Genomic DNA, 17,330 nt, shown 5'->3' on the forward strand with positions numbered 1-17,330 from the left:
GATATCATGAAAAATGAGATTCTCAAAAACAGTTATCTGAGACTGTGTCTGGTTCGCCCCCTCCCCGCCCCACCCAGCACAAATTTTAGGACTCAAGTGAAATGCCCTAATTTATTTAATATGTTAACAGTTCCTGACAAAAATGTGATACATATACAATTTACATATCTTTGGAAACAAGACACTTTGAGATTTACCTTCCATCATCAAAGTTGATATTCTTTGAAAAGAGGAGTCCCACAGATATACATTTCCTGCATTGAACATTATTTTTATTTCATACTGTATATAAATACAATAAATCAGTCCTGGAGCAATCCGGAATAGTACTGGTTGAAAGCCACATTTAGTTTATATTGTAAATTGAATGAAGATATCATAAATAAAAAAAAATGAGATTCCTAAAAACATTTATCTGAGACTATGTCTGATTCTTTTTTCTCTACCCCTGTTTGAGAGACACATGCTAAACTCAGGTGTATATTCACACTGTATTCATACAGTCTGCATGGAAATGAATGACTGACCATTAAAAGCTATTATTATACATGTTTGTCTATTGATATTGATTTGGCATTCATATTGATATTTTCCACATCGCTGCTTTTTTTTTTTCCAAATCTCCGATAAAACAACTTTTTTGATTGTCCATTTTTCCCCTTGTTTTTATTTTTATTTTTGTAAACAAGGTCCAGTTAGCACGAGCTATAAACAGCTATTGGAGTTGACCTGAGAGCTGCATCACTTCCTGGTTCGTCACACCACGTGCTCTAAGAGTTTGTAAATAGTGATGAAAGACTCACACACGTGGGGAATAAAATCCTCCCATATATCGTTAGAATCCTGCACTCATTGGCTACATTTTCCATCAATCATTTTGTTTTAATAATGCTACTGGCTGGAAAGAAAAGGTTTGAAATGATAGGCGGGGCATAATAAAAACGTGACGCCTGCAGACAGAGAGTGGAGTTTTAACCCAAGATTTCTCCTCTTTTACTTTTATTATAATTATTTTTTATTTTGTGGTCTCAAGCGTTTTGTAACACAATATTCTACCAGCCATATTTGTTTTTGTTTTTAACAAGCAAAATGGCAGGGTTTTTTTTTCCCATTCGGAAACATATACACAAAAACACCAGAAGTTCTGTGACGTAAACAAAAGAATAATCGTCTAAATCACACTACTGTTTGTTTGGAGTAAAACTGCTTAACAGCATGTTGTTCAGTGGACCCTCACATTTCCTAATAAACCAGGATTTGCAGCAGTGGATGTGTTTGTGAGTCGTTATTGTAAAAAGAATGTAAGTAGTGCTTATATTATGCATGTTGTTCTATACTGTTTACACACATTGAGCAAATACATTCGTTATACGTTTTTCATTGAAAAACAGAATGATGCAGCTAAACATTAATTCCTGAGAACAATATTTAATCAGCACTATATCTATTCCCCTTGACACAATGCAAGACTAAGCAGTTATACTGTCTAAAGTGAAAGAATTTAGGAATATTGACAAACAAGTAAATATGTACCACCTACATAAATACTGCAACTCGATTTTTGTTATTTTTTTTCAAATCCAGTGGCTGTAATGTAAAAACTAGGAGGGCAACAATGTTTTAAATGCAGCTGGTTCCTGGATTTGGTGCCAAAGATCTTTTCGATAGCAATATAGAGGAGAAATCATGAAATTAAAACAATCCACAGAGTTACATAGTAAAATAGAACTTGTACTACATAAATTGTATCTATAAGTGCTACAATGTTAGTTACAAGTTACAAAGTAACTTGTATTATACACTGTTAATTACGTCAATTGAAATGTCATCATCTGCAAAAGTATTTTTTTTTTTTTGGATTTTTCCAAACTTGCTGTTCTGGTTTCTAAAATTTCCTCATTGCATTAAGCTATTTTTTAAAATCCACTTCTCGGTCAAACTCTCAGCAGAAATTGGAAAAACTATGAGGTTGGTGTGTTTCTCGTTCTTCTTGGTGCTTTTTTTTGCTGTTGGGCATAAAGGTAAGTGTTTTCTTTTACTATTTATTGCATTTGAAACTCTGTTACTGATTATTGATATTATTAATATAATAATACAATACTTTTATTAGAGAAGTGACTATTACGGAAAATGCTTTTTTTTTTTTTTTACTTGACGTTCTAATACGGACAAATGTATAAGGGAGAAACTTGAAGGCACTTATTTTATAACCTCTGTAAAGCTGCTTTCGGACAATGTAAATTGTTAAACGCCATGAATAATGGCTTAAAACGTGCTTGTGTAAAACTATGTTGTAGGACACTTAAAGATATTATTATATTAGTTATATTATTAGTTTTTTTACTAAACATTTATGTATCTATGTATATATTGATATTAATCTAGGTCTCCATGTCTTTGGCCCCCCGGGTCCAGTTTTGGCTCAGCTGGGAGGCTCAGTCCTCCTGCCATGCTTTATTGAAAGCCCACTGACTCTGGAAGGTCTGCAGGTGGAATGGAGACAGATGGGCTCAAATTCTTTAGTAAACCTCCTCCAGAAAGGGAAAAGCAGACCAGATCTTCAGAGTCAAGTATTTAGAGACAGAGCTGACTTTTTCCTAGATGAGGTCTCAAAAGGGAACTTCTCCATATTACTAAAAAGTGTGTTCGAAGAAGATGCAGGAGTTTACAGATGTCAAGTCAATACAACCCAGGACTCCAGTGAGGTCTTAATGGAAGTCAAAAATATCAGTAAGTAACAAACAATGCATACTATTTTTGTAATGTAGGGTTCATTTTTTTTTATTTTTAGGTTTAATACATTTCTTTTTTTTGCTTTTACTAATTGTGCAAACATCATTAAGTGTTTGAAGAGGCTGGTCATGAGTAACAGGACCATCAGAACTGCCCACCAGAAATGCAGAGTGTGTGTGTGTGTGTGTGTGTGTGTGTGTGTGTGTGTGTGTGTGTGTGTGTGTGTGTGTGTGTGTGTGTGTGTGAGTACATGGTGGACAGTATGTAGTGTTCTCAGTTCAGTCTCTGTTTTTTAAGGTGTCTGATTTTTTTGGAGAAAAAATCCCAAATTCTATTTTCACAAAGCGAGAGTGTGGAGTTTGTGTGAGGGGGGTGTTTGGTCTTCTCCAATGCTGGAAATTTTACAGATGCAGCATGGGAAAATGTCCATGATAGAAGAAAAAAAGGTTTTGTGATCTGTTCACTATTTGGATGATACACAAACTGCAGTAGGTCCAGTAAGAGGGCAACAACTGTGTGCAATATGCAGTCTTGATGTGTAGTCATTAAAGGACAGTAGTCATTAAGGCAGGACATCGAAGATTTCCTTGGTATGGAAGAATTCTTTAGACTTCCTCAACATAACATAAATGTTTTGAAAGTCAGTTTAACTCTTTTCCATGTTTGCCCACATGTTTAATGGTTTTAGGTATTGCTTAAACTCTAGAAAACTAATTGTAATAATAATAATAATAATATCCAGAAATCAGCACAACAACAAAAGAATCACAAGATTTAAATTAATATATATTATAATAATGCTCAGAAATATGCTTAGTCATTTCTTATGTAAATGCAGAATATTGCAATATGCTGCTAAAGCTGAATGTGGCTAATGCATTAGCTCAGTAAAAAATATAAGGATGAATAATTTACTTTAACTATAATGATTTACATTCATGCACAAGTATACTGAAAATCAGTGTAAACCAAATAAATATTCACAAGCAATATTGTTGCAAAGTAAAAAATTAGAGATATGTGATGATTAAACAGGGACGTCATTACTGCTGCTAGCATGAATCTCTTACTACTTACTACACCAGAAAATAAATCACGGTTTTGAAGTGGCGTTGAACCTTTTACTATTTGTAGCTCTAAACTATTACAAATCTGAGAATCAATGCTATGATTAACAATAAAGGGTAATACTCATTAAACAAGTAAATTATAAATGAAGCATTTCACATGCAAACTGGGTAGATTAAAGATAATTGTAGAAGTTGTTCAGCATGTCTCTAAGAAAGCATGTCCCATTTTTTCTTTGCCATGGTGCAGACTGTGGTTTTCTTTGGGCATTTGCATTCTGTTCTTTGCTTCATTATGGTCTCGGGTAGTGATCTTAAGGCCACCTTTTCACCTGGTCTGAAGCTCTTAGATCTGAACTTATTATAGGCATGGCTACGGAGATAAAGATTTACTTGACCTGTAACAAACACAATGCCGGATGTTTAAATGCTGAATTTAAGCAATAACACAAATATATCAGATTTTGAATTAACCATTGTTTGTTTCAATGTTTCAGAGCATTTTGTAGTGACAGGGGCAGACCAGGCCGTCTTTGCCTATGAGGGTGGGGATGCCATATTGAACTGCTCTGTCGATTCCCATTTACCAGTCAGTGAGATTGAAGAAGTGACTTGGAAGAAGAGAGATGGAGACCAAGACATCCTAGTCCTGCTTTACCAAGACGGCACGATCTTCCCCGATGCCTCACATGAGAGTTTTCAGGGAAGAGTTGACTTGTTTCTTTCTGAAATCCCCAAAGGGAACTTCTCACTAAAGCTGGTGAATGTAAAGATGGAGGATAAAGGACAATTTGTGTGTGAAGTGTACACTAGGCACACATCAGTACAAATAATTGTGCTTCTGCAAGGTGTAGGTAATGCATCTGCTTGTCTAATCACTAATGTATTGACTATCAGGTGTTCATCGGATGTGAAATATTCATGCTTTATTCCTACAGGTTTCTCTGCACTCCATATAGCCATATTGTTGTTGTGTGTTGCTGTAGTGTTGATGGCAGTAGGATTTTGTGCTCCTGTTTTTATGCTGATAAAAAGAAAAGGTATATGCATTGCTCTTATACAGCTTTTACTACTTAAAAATCAAATTATCAAACTTATTTTTATTTGTTTCCTAGATTACAGCAAAAAAGCCATAAAAAAGCAATTTTCTCTGATCCTCTGTCCAAACATTTTCCTGTTTATAACGTTTTGCTTGTGGATAAAAGAAGGTAAATCCAGAGTCATTTCCTTGTCAATTTTGTACCTACATGGCACCATCTAAATTACTGTTTATGACTTGGTTGGATTATTCTTCACAGGGTTTCTCTCAGAGGTCATCTCTTGTTCAGCTGTTAATATTCTGAGGCCTGTACTCTTATTGAAAGCCTGTTTCTTTCTCGACATATTGCCAAGTAGGTGCTTTTATTTTTTATATACACCATGTTATATATTGTTATATGATATATTAAAGGTATATCTTATCTTATCTTATCTCATCTCATCTCATCTCATCTCATCTATATTTCACAGCATGCTTGCAAAAACCAGTGAAGTCCTTGGCTGTTCCACTTTACCATTCAGCTATAACTTTGACTGCATGCTCAAGTAAGCCTAGTTGCTAAAATGTACCCATTTTATTGACCTTTTATTGTTTCTTTACTGTTTAACATTAAATGCCTCCTTTACAGGAAGCACAAATGTATTGTGGTACAAGCACAGGGCTACATTTCATATTATACAGTGGAAATTAAAATTGACACATTTTCAACAGCAAAAAGCACAGCTAAAAGTTACATTTAAAAAGCTATTCACATTAAGCAATCAAACTAGCAAGTAATAAATGATGGTGCCCTTTATATAACAAAGGTGCCCTTTAATAATGCAATTATGAGATATGATGCATGCAAACAAACATCTTCCTTTTGTTCCTTATCTCTCATTTAGCTTTTTTTGAAAGTCTTTCCCAGGTTCAGATAGAATCTGGAAACATTGTAACACTGCTGGCAGTAATAGTAGTGGTGATTGTCATCAGTGCAGCTGTATTAGGTAAGGAAGAATATTAATTTAATTTATTTTTATTATTTTTATTACTATTTTTTTTATCCTAGACAAAAAATAGTGGCACAACTAAGTGCGCAGCTGTATATAAATGCAGAAGTATATATAATGTGTGTGTGTGTGTGTGTGTGTGTGTGTGTGTGTGTATATATATATATATATATATATATATATATATATATATATATATATATATATATATATATATATATATATATATATATATATTAGGGATGCACCGAAATGAAAAATCTTGGCCGAAACCGAAAAAGAGGAAAGCAAGGCCGAAACACCGAAAGAAATTACGCCAATTATTATTAACATTGCATTTATAGCTATGACTGTGCACTAACCTTACTAAAATCAAAGCATTTCAATTGCATAAATTAATATTAAAGTTTCAAAGAATAAATCAATTACAAATTATGAAAATATTTATTTATAGCACATTGCAACAATGCACAGGATAAAATTAAATTCAAACAATGTCTGTCATGAAACTAATTGCTGAAATATCTGCAGTTATATGCTTATGAATGTGAGTTGCAACAACATTAAACAGCTCAGGTAAACACACCTCTGAAAAATGTCGTCTGCTCGGTATGGCATAATGGGGCTCAATGTGCTCGATTAGCCTACGAAACCCCACATCTACGAAAGAGAATGGCTGATCATTTAAGGCAATAAATTCCATAATCGTTTGTGTAATGACCTTTCCCATGACAATATCACTGGGAAACTTTCTTGCCTTTTCGCCGCAAAAAAAAAAAAAAAAAACGACTGCCGCAGACGGAGTGCTCGTGCTCGGAGGGGTTTTGCTTTTCTGTGCCGCGTTCCTCTCATATTCAGCATAGTGATCAGAATGTTTGAAATTCAGGTGATAAATTAAACCCAACGTGGAGAAAGTCTTTGCAGACGCACCCCCTCTTGAAATTTCGGCATTACATGTTTTGCAAATCGCTATCTGTGGGTCTTTCTCAGATATACTGAAACACGTCCACACCACAGACATGTTGCTTTAGACAAGCACGTGCAGGCAGCGGTTTCTGTTTGCGTCATCACAACAATCTGTTTCAGCCACGTTTTTTTCGGTGATCAAAGACTTTCGGCTGAAAACCGAAAATGCACTTTTGGGCCATTTTTTGCCGAAAATCTTCGGTGGCCGAATATTCGGTGCGTCCCTAATAAATAAATAAATAAATGAATATATATATATATATATTTTATTATATTTTTATATATTTTATATATCAGTGGCGGGCTGTGCATTTGGTACCTGGGCCTTCAGTGGGGACTTGCCTGACTTAATCCACTTCTTAATACCACCACTATCACATTGCAATTATAAAAAACCCTTAATGCAATATAAAAATGCATGGCATTACAAAGAGAAAGAGGAATTTTGCGTATGGACGGTGAACGTCTATATGTTACGTATGTAAACCTAGTTCCCTGAGGGAACAAGACGCTGCGTCGAAATGCTTGCCCAAGTGTTCATGCTCTGAAATAATGTGTGTAATCAGTCAAAAATCAAAACGCTTTAGGAACGAGTGTCCAATCACGCCAGACTGACCAGTCCCTGACTAGCGTGTTTAAGCACAGCTAGGTCAAAGAACAGAGAGGCCAGGCACTGCGGTCCAGGTTTTAGAAGGTCAGCAGGGTGGACCAGCCTGCAGTGTTGCAAATGTCTTGGAGGGGTACTCCATGGGACCAAGCCTTTGAGGCAGCCACACTTCAGGTGAAGTGAGCGCTTACCCCAAGTGGAGCGGGGGGCCTAGAGAACTCATATGATGATGCGATGGCATCAATGATCCATCTGCTAAGGGTCTGTTTATTGGCAGGGAGGCCTCTTCTCGGAGGGCCGTAGCCGACGAGCAGTTGGTCAGACTTTCTCCAGGGACCCGTTCTATAGACTTACGTGTCCAGTGCACGTACAGGGCACAGCGGGTTCAATTTCATTCTGGTCTGGGGCATGAGAAGGAAGAGGATAGAATGCCTGTTACCCTACCGGTCGTGAGACGACCGAGGGCACCTTGAGGATGCTAACAGTCCTGGAGTACAAAAAGGCATTGGCCATGGTGATCGCACCACGAGCAGAAGAGACGCCATCTGGCGGCATACGACTCCTTCGTGGAGGAAGCTCTGGAGTGGTGAATGGTCTCTACCTCCTTGGTGGAGAGGCCAGAACCTCGGAGCTGTGCCCCCTCCAGGGCCACGGCCACCTTGAAAGCAGCGCAACGGGGGGGGCGTACAGACGCAGACTCAGCCTTGCCTAAGCAATGGTGTCCAGCGCCAGTGGGGCTAGAGGAGTAAGAGAGAACCAGAGGGGACAGTGCGACGTCTCTTGAGACGTGAATAGATCCCCCTGGGCTTTGCCGACTCTCTCACATCTGCTCCACCACGAGAGGGTGGAGCCGCCATTCCCTGGGTCTCAACTAAGGGAGTCCGCTGCTTCGTTCAACCGACCCGGGATATAAGCTGCTCTAACTGAGATTCCCACAGGAGGATCTGGTGCGCCAGCCTGTACAGGGTGAGCGAGCACAGACCTCTTTGATGGTTGATGTAAGAAACCACCTAGGTGTTGTGGTTGACGGATCAGCATTTGGTGATCTCTGAGGTCCGGGAGAAAATGCTTCAATGCTAGATGCACGGCTAGCATCTCTAGGCAATTGTGCCAAAGTAGATGGTGCCCTCCCCATAGACCTTGAGCGGAGTGACCACCCATGACTGCTTTCCACCCGTGAGCTTGCAAACTTGCCTCTGTAGCAAACTGCACAAGATTAAATATATTCATGTGAATTTAATAGCTGTTTCCTGCATGGAAAAAATGCACAGTAATGCATTTGCTGTGGTCATGATGTTTATGAGGTTAAATTGATGCTTTAGTTAAAGATGATGTATGCGGGCAGTGCAGCTGTGGCTGCAGTTAATGTTTACTTGCTGAATTGTGTTAATTTCTTGCTGTAGTAATGTAATTTAATTTCAATGTATTTCAGTGTATTCCTGTCTGTAAACAGCTCTCTGTTATACTGCGTTTCTCTGAAATATTGAAAGTGTTTATAGCCTTGGCATCATAATGATGGTATTAAGAGGTGGATTGATTGTTAGGACACCACTGAAGACCTAGGTGGAAAATTCATGGCCCGCCACTGGATTTTGTAATTATTGAAACGATTAATGCACTTGATTTAGTTTTTTTAAAAACACAATTTTTTTCTTGAAGGGAAATAAATAGTAATAATAATAAAAATAATAATTGCTACTCATTCTTCCTCAGCTGTCTATGGTCTCCGGATACACCTGACTGTATGTCTAGAAATATTTAACCTGGCACTGCTTGGAATACTTCTCAGCAAGAGTAACAGCAATTTTGACTGTGAGTACATTTGTGCAATGCTTTTTCCAACATATAACCTCAGACAACACAAATTAATGTATTAAATGTACTCAGGTTATTGAAGTGGTAGTTGATGCAAGTGCTAAAAGGTTTAATCTGAAATGGACACGCGTATATACAAAACGCACAAAACAATGGCTAAACACATTAATGCCACATATCATGAACATGAGCAAAAGCAAACATGAAACATTAACAGACACAGAGAGCAGTGATCAGTGTGATTATATACACAAGTGCTAATTAGCATGAACATGAATCAGGTAAATAGACAGACGCGTGACATGGTCTCATGATGTGCAGTCGCTGATGGAAAATGTATGACATAATTATGACAAATCCTGACTCCTAAGAAGGGGGAATTTACACTCCCTATGAGGCCAGAGTGGGAGCAATGCCATCAGAGCAGCAAGGAGGAAGAGCATTATCTTGAGCCTAGCAGGATGGCAAAGCAACATCCTCAGTCAAATCTGGTGGAATAGAGCTGAACAGGATGGTCTAGTAACATCTCCTTGGAGCAGTGAGGTAGAGTGACATTCTCAGTAGAACAGAAGGGTTGAGCAACATTCTCTTTAGAGCAGGAAAGCAGTGACTTCCAAAGTGTGAGAGGATGAGTGTGTGTTATTCAAGCCGGGATTGTGACCTCCTTTCATTTACTTCTGCAAGGTGCCAGGGACTCAGAGTAGCATGCTCTGATACACAACTACATTTCCCACCAGCCCCTACTCATCACTTGTCATTAATTCCTCTTGTTATGCATTTTATGATGGCTAACATGTTCCTTGGCTTGTTTACGTTTGTCAAATGTCTAGTTCCTACCTTTAATCTTGGACTACTCACAAATAGAAGTATACACTTGCATCCACCTTTGCTTTATTACTTGACACTGCAAAATCTGCCTTGTCTCTAAACATACCTCTGTGGACTTTCAGACAGCTTTGAGATCCCTTCTGTAATCACACCTCAGATCACAGGGATGATGCTGACCCTCTCTCTACAAAGGCACCTTTTTCAAGAAAAACCTTTCGGATGTAAGCATTATAACTGGTACCTGAATTAATTAGTAACTGATCAGATTCTAGTCTAGTATCCTGTAGAGATTAGATTCTAGTCTGATCTAATTAACTTACTAGTTTAAAGTGCTGTTGGTGTTTGCAAAAACATGTATATCACATGTATGATATATATTCCCCTTACTTTTTCAGGTGTGCACATTACTCTGTCATCTATTATTGTGACTTTACTCAGCATCAGTAAAATTTGTGTTTATATACTTCTCTCTATTACGGTAAAAGATTTTGCCAAAGGTATGTATCTAAACTATGTATGTGAGTGTATATTTGGTGTATAGTATATAGCTCTTTCTACATTCTACTTCAAGTTGATCTTAGTTTTAATGAGTCTATGGAATGTTGTTCCAGAGCGTTACATTTGCTTGGAAAACCTTAGATCTTTAATCTGGTGTTTTTGAGACTTAGATTATATCTTTTTAAAATTGGTTTATATTTATGGTTTATCTTGAAACCTGTGTTAAACCTTCTCTCATTATACACTGGTGAAGTCTTCTCTTGGTTGTTGTCCTGATATCAAGTTCAAATTCAAATTTTATTTGTCACACACAATACAGTACATACATCAGAATCAGGTTTATTGGCCAAGTGTGTTGACACACACAAGGAATTTGGTTCCAGCTGTTAGTGACTTTTAAAAGTACAGACATAAATAAAAACTATACATGACAAAACAGACAAGACAGACTATACAAGACAATACAGACAATATGAGACAGTATAGACAGTGTGAGTATTAAATAGGGATACAGATCAGTAATGTACATAAAGTGTGAGTGCATGATAGTGAAAATGACCGTATTGTGTGTCAGGTATGATAGAGAGTTTACTATGGAACTTTGTACAATATATAGCAGCCATAGTGTGTGTGACAAATACAGATAATGTAATGACTGACAGTTCTGTGTGGTACTTAGATAGATATGAGCAGGGAATATAATTATGGTCAGTTGTTAATGAGGCTGATTGCTTGGGGAAAGAAACTGTTCCTGTGTCTGGCAGTTTTGGTGAACAAAGTTCTGCAGCGCCTGCCAGAAGAGAGGAGCTGAAAGATGTTGTACATACATACATAGTACGACATGCAGTGAAATGCTTTTTACGACCGTACAACATTAAAAGATGAAAAAAAAAAATAGAATATAAGGATAAAGAATAAATGAGGTACTAAGAGTCTTCTCTGTAGAAATAATTATTTTGTCATCCACCACTTTGCTTTCTGTGATCTGTTTGTTCGTTCGTTCGTTCGTTCTTTCTTTCTTTCTTTCTTTCTTTCTTTCTTTCTTTCTTTCTTTCTTTCTTTCTTTCTTTCTTTCTTTCTTTCTTTCTCTCTTTCTTTCTCTTTTTCTTTCTCTCTTTCTTTCTTTAAAACAATGTACCTATTAGTTGATTTTGGTTTGATTTTTTGGTCTAAAGATGGCTTTTTTTTTATAAGAGCTCTTTGGACATATACAGTATAAAACATATACAGTTTTTAACTTTCAGGGTGGATACTTGCATTTGAGAGTGTAATGTATATACTAGCAGGGATAGGAGTGATTTATCTGTTGCGTTGTCACAGAGGACATAGACAAGTTTGCTGCTCTCAATGGAGAACAATCGGATGTAAGTATAAACATTTCTATTCTATTCTCATTTTTTTGTCTAACTACCATTTTTGTTTAATTTCATTTACTGTTACAATGATTTCATATTAAAACATTGAGTAGTTTTACTCATTCATGTGTTCAGAGCAGCTTTTCTGAAGTCAGAAGTTTAAACAAAAAAAGTAGGCATAGATTATCATATTTATAATAATAAAAATACAGACTGTCACAGAATGTAGATAAACCAAAAGAAACTTTTAGTAGCTCCGATCATTAGTTTTCAGAATTAATGCTGTTTAGCTTCAATGTTGTTGACTATATTTGGTTATAATTCATGTTTAAACTTATTACACTTTTCAGATTTGTGCTGCACTGTCATTGTTGCATTTTTAATTACTGCAATTGCTGCAGTGTCCGTTTATTTTATAAACATCATCATGGAAGATAAAGGTACAAAATATCTCAATAATTTGCTTTTGAATTAGTGGAATGATGAGAATTTGTAAACAGTAAAATGGCATTCTGTAAATTTAACATTAATAACTGCATGTGATTTAAAAAAGAATTTATATGTCATCTGAATGGTATATAATGATTTTAGATCGCTCTGGTTATATGGCTTTGATGGTACTGGTCCATGTTTTGACAGCAACATGCTTGTTTAAACATCCCAAACATTTACCTGGTGAGTCTAAAGATTATTTAATAAATTTAATGTCATTAATGTTTTTTTCTGTTTTATCCTTTGCACGTTTGTAAGCTTTTTTTCCTCAATAAGCTCTTAGTTTTGTATGATCAATATCAGTGTATTCTGAATTACAGATTTCGTTCACATTATGGTCTACATGTTTGGAGCTGTTGGTCTCAGTACTATAAATGCAATTGTTCTCGCCACAGAACTGATCCTGAAAGCAGGTATTATATGTTATATTCCATTTAATCATGTATTTATAAATAATAATAGTAATGATTTTTTTTAACCATTTTGGTCAATATGGTGCCTGACCTTGTAGTGATTGACATGGAACTATGAATTGATCAATGCAAATACACATACAATGCTGTTTTATATTAATTCTTACTTTAAATTCATTACAAAATGCAACAATTTTTAAAACACAACCACCATTTGCCAACCGTGTTTAAGTATTTTTATTTGATTAACACGACAAAGTGCGATTTATCTGTACTCGTTTCTAGGGAAAGGAGCTCGGACTATAGAAGATCTCCGTGTGATAGTTTTTCCACTTGAAACTGTATATCTCTTTGCTTGGCTCACTTTGCAGATCTGGGATGCCTGTAAGTACTGTCAGGAGCAATTATTTATTAGTTTGATACATATATTTGCGTCCTTCTATTGACTTTGCAGTTCCATTGCAAAAATGATTTTTATCCTGTCTGAAACTCAGGGATACAAGTTAAAGACAGGTAAGATCATTTCTATTGCTAATCAATATGCAATATGGCAAGTTTGGGTCTGTTGATTAGGATAAAATGCTGTATGAAAACTCTTTCACAAGTCTGTTATTGTTTTAAACAGAACAAATCATCATTGTAAGGATGAGAGAGAATCAGGACCTGAGGGAACACCCTTAGAAAATGTAAATAAAAAATATTTCTATTGTTGGAAGTATTGTACTGATTGCTAGTGTGCTAGAATGCTAGATTTACTAGTCAGTCTTAGGCAATAAAATCTTGACACATTTTACCTCATGTTAATGTAAAAAAAAAATCTTATGATTCACAAAACTTTGGTATGATATAAAGTAACATGTATAGTATGGTAAATGTAAAGTACAGTATACTTTGTCCATATAGGTTGTTCCAGAGATGGAGGTTCTCTCTGACCCCAACCCTAATCCGAACCCTGTGTGATCTGAGGTGATCAGTAAAATATACACAACAAATTTAAGGTTCAAAGATTCTTGATTTCACTCTGTCAGAAGAGCAATTATTAGAACCAATTTATTCAATTTATACTGCCTAAAAACTGGACAGCTGCTGTAATTCCTCTATATTGAGTCCAATTTAACATGCATATATATATATATATATATATATATATATATATATATATATATATATATATATATATATATATATATAAAACAGTTAACACCTTTTTTACTGTCTGTTAACAGTAGCTCATGCTGTACACATTATATTATATTATATCTCTGTTTAAACTGCTTATATTTTTGTACCATAAAGGTGTATGTTTTCTAAGTTTTTATTACACTGTAAATAAATATGCTTTGTTTAACCCTGTAGATTACGCTGCTTCTGTCATTTATCCCACTTTCCTTTTCTTTTTCTTATATATATCAGCAAATGTCAGCATCATGAGACCCGTCATGCTGAACAAAAAACCTCTTTACGTATGCTGATAAGCTTTCGGTTTGGGAGGGGCCCAGTTATGTGGAAAAATGCAGATAGTATTTTGACAATGGCAGATGTCCAAGTTGAAAATAAAATGAGTCAGTACAACTTTATAAATGTTTATAGACGTTTATACCACTTATTTGGATAGGTTTACTTATGTCATCTAGCCGCATGGTACCAGATAGTATGTGAGCAGTATAAATGAACCAGAAAACAACACACACACACTAGTGTGTTTTTTTCTGGGTTATTTATACTGCTCACATTATATCTGGTACCAGCATAAGGCTAGATGACATTAGCAAAGGTGGCATAAACTTATATAAACATTTATAAATGTCTACTGACTCGTTTTATTTTTTATCCAACTTGGACAACTGCCATTGTTAAAATACTATCTGTATTTTTCCACATAACAAGGCCCCTCCCACCCAGAAAGCTTAAGAATGTTCTTTCTTAGTTTCCTGTAAGTTATACTTTGCTGTGATGAATGTAGGTCATCTACACCAACTATATGTCAAATAGCTGCTTATTTCTGAATTGGTGGCTAAATATTAAAATCATTATTAGAGTTGGATAGTCTATTGCTCTCCAAATAAAGATGAGAAAAACTACTTAGTACTATATCCATGAAGCGGTACAGGACAATGACGTGGAACAATGTTCTGTTAAAAAAGAAGTTTTTACAGATTTTTAAGATGTTAAAGCATTGAGGCTTTATCTATACTAAGCAGGAGAGGGATGCCACAATTCTCAATATAATATTGAACCGTTCGGTACGACATCCACGGTTCAATACGCGCTTGTGAATTGCGTTTTTTTTTCGGTTTTACGTTTAAATAATTTGTGCTTTTTATTTCTCTCTGAATTGACTGTTTGTGTGCGCCTGTAAGTCTATGAGCTGAGATGAGGAAACTCCTCCCCGCGAGTAAATGTCCAATCACTATGCTCTAAAGTTAGGGGGCGCTGAACCATCATTTCACACTTTAACATGGCGAGCGGTGGTGAAGTGAGGCTACAGTACGAGGAGGCGGCGGCGTCTTTTAAATCTGTGGTGTGGAGACATTTCGGTTTTGCTGTTGAGTATAATGCAGAGGAAGAAAAAACGGTAAACAAAAAAATGACTGTCTGCAAGCATTGTTTTACACGTGTAGCCTACTCAAACGGAAACACTTCCAATACGACTGCACATCTGCGGCACCATCACCCAGCAATATCAATGTCTGAAGGCAGGAAAGCAGAGCAGGTAATAAAGTCCTCCAAAAAACAACCGTCCCTCGCTGAATCCTTCCAGCATGCATACCCAACTGGTTCCGAGAGACACATGAAAATAACACCGGCAGTGGGGGTGTTCATTGCCAAAGATTTGCAGCCATTTTCGGTGATTGGAGATGCAGGCTTTTGTCATCTTATAAAAACACTCAATCCGCATTACAGACTACCGTCTCGCACTTTTTTCATCACCGAGATAATTCCCGACCTCTATGAAAAGACATGCAACAGTATTGTGTACGAATTGGACCTAAGTGAAATTGCACTTTACATTCTGAATGAAGGATACTGTACTGGAGTACTGTTAAGTTTAATTAAGATGGTTTATTTATGTTCACTGAAGTACGTTTATTTGAAATGGTCAATTTATGTTTATTTTCATATTTATGTGTTCCCCAGTTTGTACATAGGCTACCATGTAAAAATGTTTTTACAAAATGTTATACAAAACACTAGGAACCAGTGGACTTTTCTTTGCTTTTAAATAAAATAAAGGAGTATTGCAATAAATCGTTTTTATTTGTTTCTTCTTAACCTCTTACTGTTCCTAGTGCCTAAGCGTAGAATAACAAAAAACGCTTTTATGTGTTAAGCCATCAGAACCGAAACGAACCGAAAACCGTGGTTAAAAAAACGAGGTATGTATTGAACCGTGGGCTAACTGTATTGTTGCATCCCTACTAAGCAGCTATAAAAAGGTTTATGTTGGTTCATGGATTGGTTGAAATGTTTAATGCTTTTTTATTTGCTATCATTATACAGTAGAAATCTCATATATTTGCTTGTTATAATATAACATGTACTGCATTAAAGACTTGTTTCTGTATGTTACTCTTTAACCTGCATTTTACATGAATGCAATCTAAGAACATATGTTCTTTATTTATCTGGATTCATGCTTGCTTTGCTAGTTTACAATATATACAGTATGGTAAAAACTATTATTTTGTATGTATGAGTATGAGTGTTTGTTTCTGCCATTGGAAATCAGGGTAAGGTTTTTGTAGGGTTTTTTTTTTATGATTAACAGTCATTCTGTACATGCATGGTTCCTTTTATTCTTTGGTATTGATTTTGGTCTTCATGTCCACAGCTCATGGACTAAGCTGGGAGTTATTATTTATTAGTTTATTAGTCCTATTAATTCAAGAGAGAAAACAAAAGAAGCCAGTCACTCCTTAGAATATGTGTACACCAACCAATGTTCACTGTCTATGCCTTTTTTCAAATTCCATGAAAAACTGGGGGTTGCATTAACCCAAGTTTGCTTTTCTCCCTCTAGCAAAATGTCAAAGAAATTCACATCTCTTGCATTGTCTTATTTCAACATATTCCAAGTGGCTACTGTTACCTTTCCTATCAATTTACATAATACTGTTGTATTACCAACCTGGCATCTCAAGAGAAAAACATAAGAAGAAAAAGCTGGACCCATCCTCCCTTATCGTATCTTGTCTCAAAACAAATCCTCACTGTTACAGTACTCAGCAGAATTTACCAAATTGCCAATTTTCCCCAAGACTCCATGGAAGCCCAAAAGCAACATGAATTCTTTTTTAGTGGTTTATATTAATTTCACTTACATTCAAATGATTAGATGTATGTGCATAGGGAAAATCTTAGATTGTGATCCAATCTGACTTGATTCGCATGATTCCCATTAGAGTTAAAAGGGGGTTGGTTGAAAGAGCTAATGTCATATAGCTTTAATATTGCGTGTGTATTATTACAGAGTATACTATGTGAAAAAAAAAAGAACAGATAATGTTGATAGTCAAATGTTAGTAAA

General features: G+C 36.1%; 2 protein-coding genes across 5 annotated transcripts in view; both read left to right on the top strand.

Annotated features, from left to right (window-relative positions):
• LOC310725469 (uncharacterized protein) overlaps nucleotides 1–17,330 on the top strand; it is a 46,848-nt gene that overhangs the window by 18,405 nt on the left and 11,113 nt on the right. The window lies entirely within an intron of this gene.
• Nucleotides 701–13,941, top strand: LOC310725455 (uncharacterized protein). 4 transcript variants are annotated; one of them, XM_083540416.1, is made up of 20 exons: nucleotides 701–1,301; nucleotides 1,947–2,021; nucleotides 2,386–2,730; nucleotides 4,298–4,654; nucleotides 4,739–4,840; nucleotides 4,916–5,008; nucleotides 5,099–5,191; nucleotides 5,310–5,384; nucleotides 5,724–5,825; nucleotides 9,115–9,213; nucleotides 10,167–10,265; nucleotides 10,440–10,541; nucleotides 11,787–11,906; nucleotides 12,248–12,337; nucleotides 12,489–12,572; nucleotides 12,710–12,802; nucleotides 13,088–13,186; nucleotides 13,297–13,315; nucleotides 13,428–13,488; nucleotides 13,706–13,941. In XM_083540416.1, exons 2-20 carry the CDS (start codon nucleotides 1,964–1,966, stop codon nucleotides 13,760–13,762), a joined length of 2,148 nt encoding a protein of 715 aa, XP_083396542.1. In that variant the 5' UTR covers nucleotides 701–1,301; nucleotides 1,947–1,963; the 3' UTR covers nucleotides 13,763–13,941. The 4 variants fall into 4 exon arrangements, with proteins under 4 accessions (XP_083396542.1, XP_083396539.1, XP_083396541.1 ...); XM_083540413.1 differs by lacking the exon at nucleotides 701–1,301 and having other exon boundaries at nucleotides 1,521–2,021; XM_083540415.1 differs by lacking the exon at nucleotides 701–1,301 and having other exon boundaries at nucleotides 1,521–2,021; nucleotides 12,537–12,572.

Source organism: Silurus aristotelis (genome assembly GCF_946808225.1).
Source record: "Silurus aristotelis genome assembly, chromosome: 4".
Lineage (NCBI taxonomy): Eukaryota > Metazoa > Chordata > Actinopteri > Siluriformes > Siluridae > Silurus > Silurus aristotelis.

Bases quoted from the DNA above. Each gene is read 5' to 3' on its own strand.
- LOC310725455 (XM_083540413.1), top strand. From the start codon at position 1,823: ATGTCATCATCTGCAAAAGTATTTTTTTTTTTTTGGATTTTTCCAAAC. The intron at 4,655-4,738 runs GTAATGCATCTG...TTATTCCTACAG, and splicing joins TGTGCTTCTGCAAGGTGTAG to GTTTCTCTGCACTCCATATA. The intron at 5,009-5,098 runs GTAAATCCAGAG...TATTCTTCACAG, and splicing joins TTGCTTGTGGATAAAAGAAG to GGTTTCTCTCAGAGGTCATC.